We start from the raw sequence: 19,840 nt of genomic DNA, 5'->3' as shown, positions 1-19,840 counted from the left end.
CTGTGCGTTACAGGGAAGACATCCTCCTCCCTCATGAGGTACCCTTCCTGCAGGTTTTCCTGACATGACCCTCCAGCATGACAATGCCACTAGCCCTACTGCTCATTCTGTGCCTCAATTCTTGCAAGACAGGAATGTCAGTGTTCTGCCATGGCCAGCGAAGAGCCCGGATCTTAACCTGTTGGGGATGGGGGCGCTGTTTAGACTATTTATGCTAATTTGGCTAATTTTTTAAACGGCTTCCCACAAAATCCTTGATCGTACAATATGCATATTATTATTATTATTGGATAGAAAACAGTCTATAGTTTCTATAGGAGTTGAAATTTTGTCTCTAAGTGGAACAGAGCCCATTCTACAGCAATTTCCCTGACATGGAGTCAGATTTGAGAAATGTTGGCCACTTTTCTGAAGTCAGTTAAAAGGGCACTGTCGTTGCTATGACTATACGGACACTTCTTACGTCTTCCCCTGGATGCCTTTACGTGATGACGATTCCAACGGGGTCGATTGCGCGTTCACAGGCCCTACAAATGAAAAAAACCTTTAGCTAGCAAGTCTTTTCTTGCTGCGTAACGCGCGTGGAAGACACCGACCCTCTCCTGTTCCAAGCGTTAGTTTAGCCTGTTATATTTCTCCGGTCATCTTTTCACTCGTTATAGGAGTTACAAACATCATAAAGTAGTTAATTTAAAGCGTTTTATAGCAATTTATATCCGTTTAGTGCGATTTTGGGACATTTATTTTTGCAACGATGTGAAAAGTTGGGCACGCTTTTCAGTTCATCCCGAACGCAGTTGACATTTCCACATGGCAAGAGGACAGCTTTCCACCAAAAGACGATTTCTCCCAAGAAAGGATCCTTTGCCCAAGATACTGATGGAAGAACAGCTCAAGGTAGGACATTTTTATTATGATAAATCGTGTTTCTGTCGAAACATTTTAGTGGCTTAGGACGCCATGTTTTTTGACGTAGCTTCGCTTGGCGCAAACTGTATTGAAAAGTAAGGATAAATTAAAAAATGTAATAACGCAATTGTATTAAGAATTAAATTGTCTATCAATCCCTGTCCACCCTATATTTTTTAGTCACGTTTATGAGTATTTATGTATAAGAGTAGATCACTGTCTAAGTGGCGCAAGGACATTTTCTGACCAGCTGAGCTACATTTCACATTGTCTAACCATGATTTTGGTGGCTAAATATAAACATTTTCGATCAAACTGTATATGCATGTTGTAATGTGATGTTACAGGAGTGTCATCGGAAGAATTCTGAGAAGGTTAGTGAAAAAATTAATATCTTTTGGCGATGTTGACTTTTATCGCTCACTTTGGCTAGAATCAATGCTGGGCTGCTAATTGCTATGTGCTAAGCTAATATAACGATTTATTGTGTTTTCGCTGTAAGACACTTAGAAAATCTGAAATATTGTCTGTATTCACAGGATCTGTGTCTTTCGATTCGTGTATGCTGTGTATTTTTACGAAATGTTTGATGATTAGTAGTTAGGTAAACACGTTGCTCATTGTAATTATTCTAGTCCATTTGTGATGGTGGGTGCAATTGTAAACTATGCCATATACCTGAAATATGCACTTTTTTCTAACAAAACCTATCCCATACCATAAATATGTTATCAGACTGTCATCTAATGAGTTTTTTTGTTGGTTAGGGGCTATAAATATCTTAGTTTAGCCGAATTGGTGATGGCTACTGGTGTTGGTGGACAAATAAAAGATGGTGGATTATGCTAATGTGTTTTTAGGTAATAGATGTACATCTTTACATATTGTGTCTTCCCTGTAAAACATTTTAAAAATCGGAAATGTTGACTGGATTCACAAGATCTGTGTCTTTCATTAGCTGTATTGGACTTTAATGTGTGAAAGTTAAATATTTTAAAAAAATATTTTTTTGGAATTTCGCGGCACTGGTTTTTCAGTGGGGGGGGGGGGGGGGGTGTGCCGCTAGCGCCACGCTGATCCTAGACAGGTTAATCCCATTGAGCACGTCTGGAACCTGTTGGATCGGAGGGTGAGGGCTAGGGCCTTTCCCCCCAGAAATGTCCGGGAACTTGCAGGTGCCTTGGTGGAAGAGTGGGGTAACATCTCACAGCAAGAACTGGCAAATCTGGTGCAGTCCATGAGGAGATGCACTGCAGTACTTAATGCAGCTGGTGGCCACACCAGATACTAACTGTTACTTTTGATTTTGACCCCCCTTTGTTCAGGGATACATTATTCAATTTCTGTTAGTCACATGTTTGAGGAACTTGTTCAGAATCTTGTTATGTTCATACAAATATTTACACATGTTAAGTTTGCTGAAAACAAACGCAGTTGACAGTGAGCGGACGTTTCTTTGTTTGCTGAGTTTATAAAATGTATTGTATATGTACTATCTAGATGTAATATCAAAAATATCAAATAACTTTATTATTGCTATGGAACTATTGTAAAAAATGATATAAATAAAATGCCTTTTATGTAAAATGTGTGTATTATGTACATATATACCAATGAAATAAAATGCTGAAAAACAAAGTGTATTTTTATCCTCCGAAGAGGTGGGGTGGTGGACGGGGCCCCAAAAAACATAGAATGTAAATACAAAAATAAAATAGAAATTAAGATGTCACTCTGTTTTGGGCTAGTTGCAGCTTAACTAGGTCTTTCTTCACAGCACTTGACCATATGACTGGACAATAATCAAGATAAGATCAAGCTGCAGGACTTGCTTTGTGGAGTGTGGTGTCAAAACCGCAGAGCATCTCTTTATCACAGACAGACCTCTACCCATCTTTACAACTATTGAAACTATATGTTTTGACCATGACAATTTACAATCTCAGGTAACACCAAGTCATTTAATCTCCTCAATGTATTTATTTATTTAAATTGACTGATTTCCTCATATGAACTGTAACTCAGTAAAATCTTTGAAATTGTTGCATGTTGCGTTCATATTTTTGTTCAGTATAATTTGTTAACGGAGAAATAGCTGTGTATTTGGTCAAACACTATTTTTCCCAACAGTTTACTACGAGCTGGCAGCAAGGTGATACGTTTGCTGTTAGAACCAGTGAAGGCCACTTTACCATTCTTGGGTTAGCGGAATGACTTTGGCTCCCCTCCAGGACTGAGGTCTAACACTTTCCTCTAGGTTCAGATTAAAGCTTTGACATATAAGAGTGGCTATAGAGTCAGCTACCATCCTCAGTAGCGATAACAATATTTATTTCACCTCTCCCACACTAACTATACAAAATTCTAACTTACAATGCTTTTCTTTCATTATTCGTTTTTTTTATGCATAAGAACGATTGCTCACTGTTCGTTGTTGGCATTTCCTACATACGTTTGCCCAGTTTGCCAATGAAGTATTCATTAAAATAATTGTCAACAGCACATGGTTTTGTGACGAATAAGCCATCTGATTAAATGAAAGATGGAGTTGAATTTGTCTTTCTGCCCATAATTTAATTTAAAGTACTCCAAAAATGTTTTCCATTATTTTTTATATCATTGATCTTGGCTTCAGAATACAGTTTCTTCTTCATTTTGTTGAGTTTAGTCACATCATTTCTCAATTTGCAGTAAGTCGGCCAGCCAGATGTGCAGCCAGACTTATTAGTCACTCCTTTTGACCCATCTCTTTCAACCATACAGTTTTTCAATTCCTATGCAAGCTGGGCGAGCTAGCTCAAGCTGGGCGAGCTATGCAAGCTAGAGCTCACAGGGTCAACATAGCTACTTACCAGAGTGTGTAGGAATGGCGAGACAATAATTACACTCTATCTCCCACAAACGATGCAATGTGATTGAATAAAATACAGTGGCCACAACTTATTAAAACGCAACACTTTTCATCTTTGAAGTCTCTTCCACCTTTGACGTGGTGGCAGTCATTTTGATATTACAGTCATGATGCACAACTACTTGGTATTTTAAGTAAACAAATCCCGCACTGACCGTCTCTTCTCACCAAATTAGCACTCAGCAATATTGGCAACCACGGCCAGTCGCTGGTCCATAGCGATGCCTTGCATGCTTTATTAGCTCCAACATGCTTTTAATTGTCCAACCCAGCCCAGCACTCAGCTTGCATAGATCAGAGGCAGCAACAAGCTGATTTAGCCTGAAACGCAAATGGGGGAGAAAACACCCAGCATTCACCTTTCCAGAGAGTGGGGGAGCGAGAGAAAGAGAATCAGAAAGGCAGAGAAAACGGAGGAGAGTAAAGCCAGAGAGACGGCGAAATAGTTCATTACAGCCGTTCTCTACAAAATAACTAAATCGAAAACAAGAACGCACAGTTCGGTCAGGCAACAGTAACTAAACAGAAAACATGATCCCACAACCTAATGGTGGGGAAAAATTGCTGCCTAAGTATGATCTCCAATCAGAGACAACAGGAGACAGCTGTCTCTGATTGGGAACCACACTCGCCAAAAAACAAAGAAACAGAAAACATAGAATTCCCCACCCGAGTCACACCCTGACCTAACCAAACATAGAGAATAATAAGGATCTCTAAGGTCAGGGCGTGACAAGTATAGTTTGACGGAGAGAGGAGACAGAGGAAAAGGCTAAACCCTGACGTTTTGGCACCTCACAAATTCCCAGAGGCCCTTGTAGGGCACATCTCCTAAATTGTGCATCGTCACTCAGAATAAATTATACGTTTAAAATAACCGTGGGGTCATTCAATAATGGATGCATAAGCCACTTAAAGGCTTCTTCACAAATGGCACCCTTTTTACAAAAGTAGCACACTATGTGGGGAATAGGGTGCCATTTAGGAAGTGACCAAAGTGTAGAGACATATGAGAAGGGGAGTAATAGTAGTTCAACTGAGCAAATCGTTTCCGCTAACTCCGCAGACATTTTCCAAGAACTGAGGCCCAAAACTGTTCAGTGCACTTGATAACTAATGGCTTGTAACTTGGATCAAACGCTTAAACAACGCCCCAACAACACTCCCACAACGTAGTCCAAACTTACATCGTTCACATCTCACACAAGGCAGGAAATACACCATCTGTGCAATAACATTTTACACGGTCTCCAATATTTAACTTTTTGTGCGAGGGTGTGAAAGAGAAAGACAAATGGTTGATAGGAAGGGGGAAGAGAAGGGAGGGGGGGAAGACAGAGTAGGTGTGAGAGAGCGGATGTCTAGGTCGCAAAAACAAGAATAATGGGTGGAATATCATGCTTTTCTCTCTCTCTGCTAATCCTACCTGCCTTTCCTTTGCACATCATCAGGAAGAGAAACCGACAGCGCATCACCAGGACTCACTGACTTCGTCCCAACTGGCACGCAATTCCCTTTATAGTGCACTATAATTACGACCAGGAATTATTGTCGAAAGTAGCACGCCATATAGGAAATAGGTTGCCATTCCGGATGCAGTAATTGAGCTCAGAGGGAATAGTCCACTGGAAGGTAAGGGTCAGACTCCATATGATAGCCAGATGCGATACACACACCTCACACTCAGTAGCTAGCTAACATGTCAGAGGTACTGAGTGATGAGAGGTAATGGCAACATTGGAAGGGGGGAGAGGGAGGACTGAGCGAGCGACAGAGATTGAGGGGAAGATAAAAACAGAAAGATTTAGTGTTGGATGGAAGAGAGAAAAAGACATGGGCTGTGTCCCAAATGGCTCTGGTCAAAAGTAGCGCATCATATAGGTAGTAGGGTGCCATTTGAGATGGAGACAAAGACAAGAGGGGTATAGAGGGGTGTCTGACCTGCGAAGGAGGTGGCACCAGCTGCAGTTGAAGTTGATCTGGGATGAGATGCAGCTGTCACAGCTTGTGAACTGGAGACACGCTAGGGAGGGAAAACGACACACACACACGTTACAACATACACCTGTTGTAACGATATGACATATGATAATGGCAACACAAGTAGGCCCCCATGAACTAGTCTAGATTCTAGACCTTGTCATAGGTGAAATATAGAGTCTGTTCAATGTCTACATTTTTCTAGATTTTTCCTCAGACTGTATCCCATCATTTCATCATTTCCACTCCGTTACAACACACCTGTTGTATTCGGCACACGTGACAAATGACAAATTACATTTTTATTTGATTTGACGTTACAACACACACACGTCACAACACACATCACAACACACATATAGTGGGGCAAAAAAGTATTTAGTCAGCCACCAATTGTGCAAGTTCTCCCACTTAAAAAGATGAGAGAGGCCTGTAATTTTCATCATAGGTACACTTCAACTATGACAGACAAAATGAGAAAAAAAAAAATCCAGAAAATCACATTGTAGGATTTTTAATGAATTATTTGCAAATTATGGTGGAAAATAACTATTTGGTCAATAACAAAAGTTTATCTCAATACTTTGTTATATACCCTTTTTTGGCAATGACAGAGGTCAAAAGTTTTCTGTAAGTCTTCACAAGGTTTTCACACACTGTTGCTGGTATTTTGGCCCATTCCTCCATGCAGATCTCCTCTAGAGCAGTGATGTTTTTGGAGCTGTTGCTGGGCAACACGGACTTTCAACTCCCTCCAAAGATTTTCTATGGGGTTGAGATCTGGAGACTGTCTAAGCCACTCCAGGACCTTGAAATGCTTCTTAAGAAGCCACTCCTTCGTTGCCCGGGCGGTGTGTTTGGGATCATTGTCATGCTGAAAGACCCAGCCACGTTTCATCTTCAATGCCCTTGCTGATGGTAGGCTTTGTTACTTTGGTCCCAGCTCTCTGCAGGTCATTCACTAGGTCCCCCCGTGTGGTTCTGGGATTTTTGCTCACCGTTCTTGTGATCATTTTGACCCCACGGGGTGAGATCTTGCGTGGAGCCCCAGATCGAGGGAGATTATCAGTGGTCTTGTATGTCTTCCATTTCCTAATAATTGCTCCCACAGTTGATTTCTTCAAACCAAGCTGCTTACCTATTGCAGATTCAGTCTTCCCAGCCTGGTGCAGGTCTACAATTTTGTTTCTGGTGTCCTTTGACAGCTCTTTGGTCTTGGCCATAGTGGAGTTTGGAGTGTGACTGTTTGAAGTTGTGGACAGGTGTCTTTTATACTGATAACAAGTTCAAACAGGTGCCATTAATACAGGTAACGAGTGGAGGACAGAGGAGCCTCTTAAAGAAGAAGTTACAGGTCTGTGAGAGCCATAAATCTTGCTTGTTTGTAGGTGACCAAATACTTATTTTCTACCATAATTTGCAAATAAATTCATAAAAAATCCTACAATGTGATTTTCTGGAATTTTTTTTCTCATTTTGTCTGTCATAGTTGAAGTGTACCTATGATGAAAATTACAGGCCTCTCTCATCTTTTTAAGTGGGAGAACTTGCACAATTGGTGGCTGACTAAATACTTTTTTGCCCCACTGTATGTTACAACACACATATGTTACAACACACCCAATGTCTGCTGACTCACAACACTGGTCCAGAGCTCTTAACAAGTGAAAATTCAACTTAGAATGTTGTATTTGATAACGCAAAACCGGGGCCATATTTACCAAGCATCTCAGAATAGAAGTGCTGATCTAGGATCAGGTCTCCCTTGTCCATGTTATCTTATGCATTGTGATCTAAAAGGCTGACGCTAAATTAGCAAACCAACTCCGAGACGCTTGATACATATGGGCCCAGAGCTGAACAAGTCAAAACCAACATAGAAATCCATATGTGGATAATTAGAAAGTTGTAGTTTGCTAATGCAAATCTATTCTAAAGAGAGGAGTTTTGACACACAGGTGTCCCTGAAATGATGGGATACAGTCTGAGGAAAAATCTAGAAAAATCTAGACATTGAACAGACCCCTCTATATTTCACCTATGACAAGGTCTAGAATCTAGACTAGTTCATGGGGGCCTACTTGTGTTGTCATTATCATATATCATCGTGAGCCATGTCTATTTAGAGGAATCCATCTTACTCGGTAGAGGCATCATCTCCACTGCTGTAGAGTTGGTGATTTTGGTCTTGGTCAGTTCCACACGATGGTACTCATAGATCGTTCTCCGACGAACATCTGGATGTGGTGAGGGAGAGAGGGAGGGAAGAAAGGGGAGAGAGAGAGCGAGAGAGAGAGAGAGAGAGAAAACACCTGTCACAAATCTTCCTCGGAGAGCTGAAACTAGGACAAATTGTCCCCAAAGAAGGGAGTGAGAGAGCGAGAGAAAAATAAGAAGAGAACAGAGAGGCAGAATCAGGCCATAAGGGAAGAGAGCTACCACAGCATTTATTTTTTATTTATTTTTTCCCTCTCTCTGTTTGTGTCCAACAGAGAGCCTGCCACTTGGCAATGCGGTGGGAAGCAATGTCCCACCAGAGCTGATATCAATCAGAGTCCCTGTTGAAAGCCCCCAGTTCCTCCAGGCAACTTCCCAAATGGCACACTATTCCCTATATAGTGCACTACTTTTGACCATGGCCCACTTTGGTCAAAAGTAGTGCATTATGTAGAGAATAGGGTGCCATTTGGGGTGCAGGCCAGTGACTAGAGTCATCTGCAGAAGGAGTCACCAGGCAAGGTAAGCAGAAGAGCAGCAGTCCCTCCCTGGACTCTATAACTCAAACGCTTTTTCAATCCCACTGTAAAATGGCCCACTTGGTTTTGCAGTACACTCTGCATAGGGAGAAAGACTCAAAGTATTATACAGTATATTCATATAAAGGCATAGCTCTACCATTGTAATCTCATAAATGTAACAGATTTGCTAGTTTACTCTAGTAATTTATCTGGTGTGGCTAAATCAATGTTAAGTGACTGAAATTCCTGTATAAATGGGACGTTTATACAGTAAATCAGTAGGAATAATTATTTTATAAAGCCGTATGACATTGTTCGATATATTACACATTCTATAATACACACATTTTCATGAGCAACGAGCTGGAAAATGTCAATTCAATACATAGCGCCGTGGCTTTGGAATATATACAGCAATGAGTTTGACTGCTAGCGACCCCCATTCATCACATGCTCTTACTGTATACACGCTTACATCATTGACCAATATGAAATGGACCCATTTTGCCTGCTTGGATTAGTTTTGATCTAAGAGGAAAGCCACGTATCCTTTTGCGTGCATTACGATACTGACAACGTAATGGTAAAACCACTAAATCCCCTCTGTCTGTCTTTTGATGTTATCCATCTGCACAAACCTGTAGGAAACGTTGTGTTGAAATACTTGTTTCTTAAAGTTCTCAGAACAATTCGAGAACATTCCCAATGTCAAATCATTTTGATTTTTTTTTTCAACTTTTACGAAACGTTCTGTTAAAGTAATGAAATACTAAGAAAAGCACGTTTTTTTGTTAAGTTTCGTCACTCCAGCCTTTCGCTTTGGCTCCCCCTCCTGTCTAGCTCAGGCGTTCGGAGTTGCCGGCCTTCTAGCTGCTGCCGAACCTACTGCTGGCAAACGTCCTTCACTCATCAACCCCGGACTTGCCTCGTTATCATTACACACACCTGGTTCCAATCCCCACTCTATCACTGTATTTGTCTTTGTCGGTCATTGTAAATGTTACTTGTTTTCCTGAGAGGAATCTCTCTATTTCCTGACTACTTTACATTTAGCATTTTGGGTTTGCCCTGTGCCTTTTCGTTTATGAAGATATATTTTGAGCAAGACAACATTTTTGTCCCACTTTGATCTATGGTGCTTACTAGGGAGATGGCGCCGGAGGGGATGGCTGCCGTTTAATTTTAACCAACCGTGCTATTTTGTTTGTTTTTTTCGCATTGTTTGTAACTTATTTTGTATATAATGTTGCTGCTACCGGACATCAGAGCAGCGATTACTCACCTCGAATTGCACAAAGAATTTTTCTTTAATGAGTCAGACAAAGGATAGACTCCAAACACCCGAACAGGCCCTCATCTCCGTCATTCGTGGGAGAAAGAAACTTCGCAGAAAGAGATCGGGGTGCCTTGTGTGGATAAAGCGACGAGCGGCTAATCAGCTTTTTACATCTATACTGCTAGCTAACGTTCAATCGCTGGAAAACAAATGGGACGAACTGAAAACACGTATATCCTACCAACGAGACATTAAAAACTGTAATATCTTATGTTTCACCGAGTCGTGGCTGAACAACGACATTAATAACATACAGCTGGCGGGTTATACACTGGATAGAACAGTGGATATAACTGCTGCCTCTGGTAAGACACGGGGGCCTATGCATATTTATAAACAACAGCTGGTGCACAATATCTAAGGAAGTCTCAAGGTTTTGCTCGCCTGAGGTAGAGTATCTCATGATAAGCTGTAGACCACACTATCTACCTAGAGAGTTTTCATCTGTATTTTACGTAGCTGTCTACATACCACCACAGACCGATGCCGGCACTAAAACCACGTTCAATGAGCTGTATACCGCCATAAGCAAACAGGAAAACGTTTATCCAGAGGCGGCACTCCTAGTGGCCGGGGACTTTAATGCAGGGACACTTAAATCAGTTTTACCTAATTTCTATCAGCATGTTAAATGTGCAACCAGAGGGAAAAACAACTCTAGACCAAATCTGACCATAATTCTATCCTCCTGATTCCTGCTAACCAGCAAAATATTAAGCAGGAAGCACCAGTGACTCGGTCAATTAAAAAGTGGTCAGATGAAGCAGATGCTAAGCTACAGGGTTGTTTTGCTAGCACAGACTGGAATATGTTCCGGGATTCTTCCGACGGCAATGAGGAGTACACCACATCAGTCACTGGCTTCATCAATAAGTGCATTGATGAGGTCATTCTCACAGTGACTGTACGTACATACCCCAACCAGAAGCCATGTATTACAGGAAACATTCGCACTGAGCTAAAGGGTAGAGCTGCCACTTTCAAGGAGCGGGACTCTAACCTGGAAGCTCATAAGAAATCGCGCTACGAACCATCAAACAGGCAAACCGTCAATACAGGACTAAGATCGAATCGTACGACACCGGCTCTGACGCTCATTGGATGTGGCAGGGCTTGCAAACTATTACAGACTACAAAGGGAAGCACAGCCGAGAGCTGCCCAGTGATAAAAGCCTACCAGACGAGCTAAATAACTCCTATGCTTGCTTCGAGGCAAGTAACACTGAAACCTGCATGAGAGCATCAGATGTTCCGGGCGACTGTGTGATCACACTCTCCGCTGCCGATGTGAGTAAGACTTTTAAACAGGTCAACATTCACAAGGACGCAGGGCCAGACGGATTACCTGGACGTGTACTCCGAGCATGCGCTGACCAACTGGCAAGTGTCTTCACTGACATTTTCAACCTCTCCCTGTCTGAGTCTGTAATTCCAAAATGTTTCAAGCAGACCACCATAGTCCTTGTCTCCAAGAACACTAAGGTAACCTGCCTAAATGACTACCGACCCGTAGCACTCACATCTGTAGCCATGAAGTGCTTTGAAAGGCTGGTCATGGCTCAGATCAACACCATTATCCCAGAAACTCTAGACCCACTACAATTTACAAAGCTCCCCAACAGATCCACAGATGACACAATCTCTATTGCTCTCCACTCTGTCCTTTCACACCTGGACAGCGGGTAGCGCCTACGGCCCAGCACATCACTGGGGCCAAGCTTCCTGCCATTCAGGACCTCTATACCAAGCGGTGTCAGAGGAAGGCCCTAAAAATTGTCAAAGACTAAAAGGCTTCTAAACAGCTTTTACCCCCAAGCCATCAGACTCCTGAACATCTAATCAAACGTCTACGCAGACTATTTGCATTTACCCCCCCACGCTGCTGCTACTCTCCGTTATTATCTATGCATAGTCACTTTAATAACTCTAACTACATGTACATACTACCTCAATTACCTCGACTAACCGGTGCCTCTGCACATTGACTCTGTACTGGTACCCCCTGTATACAGCCCCGCTACTGTTATTTACTACTGCTCTTTTAATTATGTTACTCTGATCGCTTACTTTTTGGGGGGTATTTTCTTAAAACTGCATTGTTGGTTAAGGGCTTGTAAGTCAGCATTTGATTTGATTTGAAATACATTCAGTAGTTCTAAACCTGCGACTGCCTCCTGCCTACTGAAATGTGCTGCGAATGTTACAAAGCCAAAATAACCATAGGACAACCACCCTCTCACCAAGATCGTTCTCAGAACGTTATGTGCTAGCTGGGCTACTTTTGACCAGGACCCTTAATGCTGTGGTCAAAAGCAGTGCATTATATAGGGAATAAGGTGCCATTTGAGACACAGCCCGTGAGTATTCATTCTTCTAATACAGGTGAGAATACAGAACTATAGAGACAGTATGCCCTATTAAAATGTGTGAAAAACAGTCCCTGTGTGTGTTTCTTGCTTTGTTTCGGCACCAAAAACATCTGACCAAGGCAAGGTACTGTACAGTAAGTCTAGCTAGCTACTGTATCAGCTGACTTTACCCAATAATACCCCTATCCTTACCTTCCCTATGGCTGCCTTCCTCTAGCCCCAGGCAGTGGGATTATAAAGTGAGTAATGATAGCTTGGATGGGCCAGAGGAGGGGGGAGGGCATTCCTGACAGGGAATGCTCCTCTGTGGGCAGGCTGTCCAGACTCTGTGGCCTGGCTCGGTTTTCCTCCAGGCGATGGGAAGAGTAGGTTAAATTGCCCCTAGACGCTGATCTTGGATTTCCCTCAAACAGTTAAGGATTAGGATTGGGGGAGGGAAAACTGATCCTAGATCTGCACCTAGGGAAAACTTCAACCCATAGCCTGAGAGGGAGGAAGCTTTCATTTACAGCAAATACAGGCTGTCTCAGCCTGAGCATCAACAAGCGGTAATGAAGATTCAGCTGCCCTGCTCCGATAAATCAAACAAAAGGAGCTTTGCAGAAGTGTAACATCAATTATGCACACAAAGGTCAATTAGGCCATAATCTAATTAAAAGCACAGACGGAATAATGCACTGGCCCAGTCAATATCTCACCAGATGGAAAATACAATGGATAATAGGCTACTGGTCTGGTACACACCTACACTCTTAGAAAAAAGGGTTCTTTAGCTGTCCCTAAATGAGAACCCTTTTTGGTTCCATGTAGAACCCTCTGTGGAAAGGGTTCTACATGGAACTCAAAAGGGTGCTACCTAGAACCAAAAGGGTTCTACTTGGAACCAAAAAGGGTTTTCCTATGGGGACAGCCGAAGAACCCTTTTGTGTTCTAGATAGCACCTTTTCTTCTAAGAAGGCTCCTTTATAACAATGATCTATTATGAAAATCTGAATACCAGACCAGGAAATGATTTCTTATTCATTCACCCTTGCAAGTTGGATGAGAATCAATGGAAATGTGACATGGAGACCTTGTGCAATGAGTTTAAAACCAATGAGGGGATGAGGTAATCTAAATTCAGAATAGTGCTTTATTGCCAGAGCCCGTTTGCCTATAGGACAGTGGAGTCCAAATCTGCCGGGAGGAAGAAAATATTCGATGCGCAGGTAGATTTTCATTACACACACTGTTCCAACAGCACAGTGATAATAATAATTACTGTCTGGAACAGAATATCACATAGGACCCTGACAGTGAGGTTAGTTCCCTATTCTTTTCCTACTCACTCAGCCGATATAAAAGCTATAGTTCCGTGCCAGTGTATTTCCTGCCATCACGATAACAATCATGCAGCTTTCATTTCACCGTCTCATTAATTCAGAATCTTCACTACCACACGGCGACATCTCTAGCTTTGAGCAAATTTACTTCCAATATCTCTTCCCTGAAATCTACGCCATCACCCCAAAATACAATACAAATACAGACACTGGACATGGAAATTCAGCAATATCATAAAATGAATCGATATGATGAAAACGCAAGGGCCTCTATCTGAGCTCTGACTGTATAATAATGAGGTGAGCTAATTGTGGGGCCTGCTGTTGTACCACATCTTCCGCAGTGAATTAGCAATAAAAAAAACACAGTCTGATAAGACTCAAGAGTGCACGTCAGCAGGCAGACAGGTATTAAAATGACTGAGGCACTTCTGGTTTTGATAACCTCATCAGAATAATGCATGAGGGTGACTGGGGGTCTGGCTGTCCGTGCGTCTGGCTGCCCAACCCGGGGGTGGCTAAATAAAAGCCTAGCACCTGACCTGCTAAATATCTTGTCTGTACAAGCATATCTTCCCCCTGCTGCTGCCAGTGCAGCACAGGCCAGGCCCAAACGCCATGGCCTGGAAATAGCTAGCTAGCAGCATAAAATATTAAATTCCACAACTTGAGCGTGGCTTAAGGAGAGGGTTAGAGGGATCCTCTCCGGCTGCACTAGCTGTGTGTGCTCAGGCCGGTATGCGTTAATTGGCAGCAGAAACACTTATTGACTCGCATGAGTTGAGTCCTCAACACTGATTACTCAGCCCTCCAGCTGCCTGGGCTCTTCTTAAAGTAGTGCACTCTATAATGGAATAGGGTGTCATTTGGGATTACCTATGTTACGCTCTGAGACCTGGAGGCTAAAACCACCAAGCAATCACTCTAGTCTAAATACTTCACTTTTGTTTCTTAATACTACAAGTATCAGCAGTGAAGATTTGAATACTAACTGTGTCTAAAAGAAAAACCAGTCCTTAAAGTTAATCTGCATTTAAAAAGACATCCTTTTTTTGCCAGAGAATAACAAATGAGTTCCATGCAGTGGTGGGGATTGGGATATCACAGTAGGAATTCAGCTCAAAGTAGCCATCTGAACCAGATCCCCCTGTGCTGTTGCAGATTTAGGGTGCATCCAAAATGGCGTCCTATCCCCTATACAGTGCCTTGCAAAAGTATTCATCCGCCTTGGCGTTTTTTCCTATTTTGTTGCATTACCACCTGCAATTTAAATTGATGTGCATTTGGATTTCATGTAATGGACGTACACAAAATAGTCCAAATTGGTGAAGTGAAAAAAAAAAAAATTGTTTCAAAAAATTCTCAAAATAAATACATGGAAAAGTGGTGCGTGCATATTATTCTCTGGCAAAAAAATAATGTATATTTAAATGTACTAGCGTAGTCAAAATGGCATTGAATGAGGGTAGTGGCTAGCACTCTCATGGAGTCCTTATTAAGCAGCTTGGATTTTCTAACCAAAAACTTAGTCCTGGCATTAATCTTCCCTAGCACTTTAGTGGCCATGCTCACACCTCCCAAGCTTACATCAAGGATGCAACCCAGGTAGCTAACAGAGGTTTTAGCAGTCAGCACCTCACCCCCTAGCTCCACTCTGAATTCAGAGGACCTACACAATTTAGGTTTGGACCCAAAAAGAATTGCCTCAGTTTTACCTAAATGCAGAGATTATCTCCAAGCCATTTGCTTATGTTAGTAAGCTCTGTGCTAAGTATGCTCTCCAACATAGTTTTACTTTTATTAGTCACCAGAAGTGTACAGTCCTCTGCATAAAGGAAAAGATGGCAAGAACAAGTATCTTTCATATCATTTATATATAGTAAAAACAGTAGAGGCCCAAGCACGCTCCTCTGCGGAATGCCACAACTCATTGGTTTTGCCTGAGACAGTGAACCACTAACCTCTACTATTTACTCCCTAATAGGACTTTACCCAGCTTAGAGGGGTACTGCTTAACCCCAGTGCCTCCAGTTTGGAGATGAGGAGACAATGGTTAACTGTATCAAAGGCCTTCTGGGAGGTCAAGCAGTACCGTTCCACACAGATTTCCCTCGTCAATCTCTTTCCCGATGAAGTCAGTCAAGTGAAGTAGACATGAATCAGTGGAGTAGGTTTTTCTAAAACCCGACTGAAAATCATACATTAGACTTTTGTTTGTTGACGTATTCTTAACTTTGATCGTTGATGTTACACTGAGGATAGACACAGGCCTGTAATTCCCAGGATCAGACTTTATCCCCTTCTTATACAGAGGTATAACTTTAGCTTGTTTCATGTCCCTGGGAAAGATGCCTTGTTCAAGAGAGCGATATGTGTAATACGAGGGGCAATTTTCTCAGCAGAATCTCTAAGAAACCTTGAAGGAATATTACCCAGGCCTGTGGCTTTGGATCATTTAAACTCTGCTAGCATACTGGCTATTTTTGCTGTTTCTACCTTTGCAAAAGAAAAAGAGTTTGGCTGAACCCCTAACTCGGACATAATACTTCTTGACTTGGTCGTTTCCATAAAAACCAGCTTGCTGGCAACAGTAGTAAAAAAATAGTTGAATTAATTGGCAACCTCTGCTTTTTAATATACAGTATCATCTCCTCCAAGATGTTCAGTCCAATACTGTTTAGTTTGTTTTTGGTAGTACAATCTAGTTCCTTAAATGATTTCCAAAGCTTTTTAGGGTTATTTTTGTTCTCAATGATTTTATCAACAAAGTAACCCCTCGTAGCTTCATCCATTCTGATATGCGCTTCATTTCTGTGATGTTTATATAGGAGAAAATCAGGCTGCTCTTGAGAATTCTTACATTTCTTTAAGGCCTTATTTGTATAGATTCTAGAATCTAATGATTAAACCAAGGGCTAGATCTCTGCTTTACTCTGACCTGTCTAATGGGAGCCATCACATTCACCAAGGAATCTACGTTTAAAGGCTTCCCAGGCACTGTCTACCCCTACACTATCCAGCACAGTCAATTTTACCCACTTTCTCACTAAACATTGAGTCCTCTGATTCTAACAGTTTTTCCCTTTTAAAGTGTTGCTAGAAAGGTTTTGTGCAATTTCAGCCAGTAGTTTTGAAAGTAGCACTCACGAGTCCAAACGGGTATCCAAAAATGGTGCACAATTGTGCACAACGTCATCCATTTCGTATGATATGTTGCGCCCATGTCATGTCTCCTGCGATTCGTATGATACGTTACGAATTTGTAGGTGCTTAAGATCCCGTCCATCTCTTCAATAATCTATCAGTTGCGACAGTCAAATTCAGTACAGCTGTGAAACTTCTCACAACACTGCACTGTAAAGTGTGTAAACAAACCTGTAGCTTCAGACGCGGTCAGATATATTGGCGCCCTTGCACTTCACAATGGAGTACAATGGAGCAGAATGTTCCGTTTTTTGTTTTCAAAACAGGTAGAAGGGATATTTTTACCCTGTCGGCACCTGCAGCTTACCACGGGTGAGATAAATGACACAGTCAATGCAAAGCATTGCCTCCAACCAAATTAATTAGTATTTTGAATAATGTAGTCCAGCCATGCTTTAAAGTAGGACATCTAAATTTCAGTTTAGATTTTTTTTCTTGGTCCTGTGCAGTTGTAAATCAAACAAATACACGTGTAAACACGCCACGGCCCTTTTGACCGACAGAAGCCCCAAGATGCTAATCCTGACCTTTCTCTCCAGACAGAGACACAGAGAGAGAGAGAGAGAGAGAGAGAGAGAGAGAGAGAGAGAGAGAGAGAGAGAGAGAGAGAGAGAGAGAGAGAGAGAGAGAGAGAGAGAGAGAGAGAGAGAGAGAGGAGAGAGAGAGAGAGAGAGAGAGAGAGAGAGAGAGAGAGAGAGAGAGAGAGAGAGGAGAGAGAGAGAGAGAGAGAGAGAGAGAGAGAGAGAGAGAGAGAGAGAGAGAGAGAGAGAGAGAGAGAGAGAGAGAGAGAGAGAGGGAGATACAGAGAGATACAGAGAGATACAGAGAGATACAGAGAGATACAGAGAGATACAGAGAGAGAGAGAGAGAGAGATACAGAGAGATACAGAGCGAGAGAGAGAGAGAGATACAGAGAGATACAGAGAGAGAGAGAGAGATAACAAATGCTCACCCACCGACTGTCAACCTGTTCTCTCCTCTCCTCACCTATCACATTCGCCATCATTCACTAGGTATATGAGATATATGATACGAATGTGTCAAACCATGTTATTTTCCATGCATACTGTCAAACAAGGACAGTCACAATCTTCACAACCGATAATCTGTTTCTATGCCATTTCCATGGTCCTTCATCTTCTCATTAACTAGTATGTTATTATTATATTACAGTATATTAGTATCCCTTCCAAACGAGAGGCCTCTCATACAGAAAATGTGATCTTAAACTAATAGTTTTCTTCCCGAGGGAGCACTGTACTACTGTTTGGGCTGTATAGTATGCCCCTTAAACCAAAGGAAGTAAAGAAGTGATCCCAGTAAAGGTTTGTGAGAACGCTGACTCAGCATGTTACATTGTTTCAGGCAGTCTTTCAGTTTACAACAGTAGGGCTTCCTGAGGGAGTTCGGGAACACACACTGCCCTGGGTGTCATCTTTCATGTTTAACACTCATCCCTGCATTCCTCTCCTCCCTTCCCTGCCCCAGATAGGCCTTTTTGTCTTCCTCCCTACCTGCAGTAGGAGAGCTGAGGGGGGCTGCATCCCAAATCACACCCTATTCCCTACATAGTGCACAGGGCTCTGGTCAAAAGTAGCGCACTATATAGGTCATAGGGTGTCAATTTGGGATGCAACCCCGAGGTGTCTGTTTTCACCGGGTTGAGCGTTACCGAGGCTGTATCAAAGAGGGTAGATAAGTCCTGCGGAGGCCTAAGAACTCTCGATACTGTCTACAGGAGTGTTATGGGAGAGCTGATGTAGCTACTGTGACAAGAGCACCCCATTCCCACAGTCTTCAGAGAAGTAGAGAAAATCAACAACCACGGAAGATCAACACTCACAGTGCAGCTGAGCAGCAGGTTTGAATTCCCCCCTTATAACACTTAAACCCTTTCTTCCTGACCACAGAGGCTATGTTCCAAATGGCACCCTATTCCCTATGTAGTGCCCATATGGCTCTGGTAGAAAGTAGGAGACTATATAGGGAAGGGGGTGACCCTTGTGAAAAACCACATGATTTCCCATGAGAAATGTCCACGTTTTGCACATTGTAACATTTGATTTCACATGTGAAATGATGTGAAATCGTCTGGTTTTGGAACACTTCACATGAGGATATTTCACAATAAGTTGTGTGGATATTTTTCACGGGATTTCACAGGTGAACACAAAAAAGTTGTCACACAGTCACAGTATTTTAAACCTAAATATTTGACTTAAAGGATTACATTGTGTATGTTTATTTATACAGTAGTTATTACTCAACATGTCCTCACCTTGAATGTGAACTCACAACCTCTTGGTTCACAGCATTCTGATCTCTTGCTGAGCCACCATGTCTGTGTCAATAACTGATTTCACCTGTATTACTACACTTTGGACTTCAAAGTAAAAGTCAGCACTAAGTGATCATGTCAATTATAATCACGTTTATTAATTAAAGATGTTTACACTATTTTAGCTGAACAGCTTACCGCTAACAGTACCATAAAACCTGTCATACCATTTTTTTTTAAAGTTACATGTTTTCACATGTGAAAATTGAACTCTCACATGTGGAATTGCCTTTTCACATGTGAAAAACGTTTACATTTGAACATTTAATTAGCAGTTTTACATGTGGAAAACGTTCAAATGTTGGCACGTGTAGTTTCATGGTGTCACGTTGACATTTTATATCCCCATGTTGTCAGATTTATTTCACATGAGATCATGTTTTCACGTGCTCACGTGTTATCATATTAACTTCACATCAGATCACATGTGAAATTCATGTGGTTTTTCCGAAACGGAATCTTAAAGGTTTTTGAGTAGAGGTAATTATTACCCACGACTCAATAATTCCAATAATTCGATAAAAAAAAAAAATGTAATTGGATAAATAACTAGCGATAAAACGTTAAGTGGAACAAATAGATTCTTCAAATGCCAAGTCCTATGAACATATCATTAATACACGCAATTAAACTAATGAATACATCGTTTTTGACTACTCATTATTTTCGCAGACTTGAAATGAAAGCTCCTGAGGGTGTCTAGCTGTGGTTGAAAATGCTACGTTGTATTAAC

General features: G+C 41.8%; 1 protein-coding gene across 2 annotated transcripts in view; it reads right to left on the bottom strand.

The window, feature by feature from the left end:
• LOC129822772 (plexin domain-containing protein 2-like) overlaps nt 1-19,840 on the bottom strand; it is a 178,813-nt gene that overhangs the window by 41,312 nt on the left and 117,661 nt on the right. For both annotated transcript variants that reach the window (XM_055881169.1, XM_055881170.1), the window contains exons 8-9: nt 7,942-8,037; nt 5,762-5,843 (exon numbers count right to left, since the gene is read on the bottom strand). In XM_055881169.1, coding sequence (XP_055737144.1) covers nt 5,762-5,843; nt 7,942-8,037 — 178 coding nt within the window. The remainder of the gene's footprint in view (nt 1-5,761; nt 5,844-7,941; nt 8,038-19,840) is intronic.

This window comes from Salvelinus fontinalis, chromosome 25, assembly GCF_029448725.1.
Source record: "Salvelinus fontinalis isolate EN_2023a chromosome 25, ASM2944872v1, whole genome shotgun sequence".
Taxonomy (NCBI): domain Eukaryota; kingdom Metazoa; phylum Chordata; class Actinopteri; order Salmoniformes; family Salmonidae; genus Salvelinus; species Salvelinus fontinalis.
This window is presented reverse-complemented; position numbering and strand designations above follow the sequence as displayed.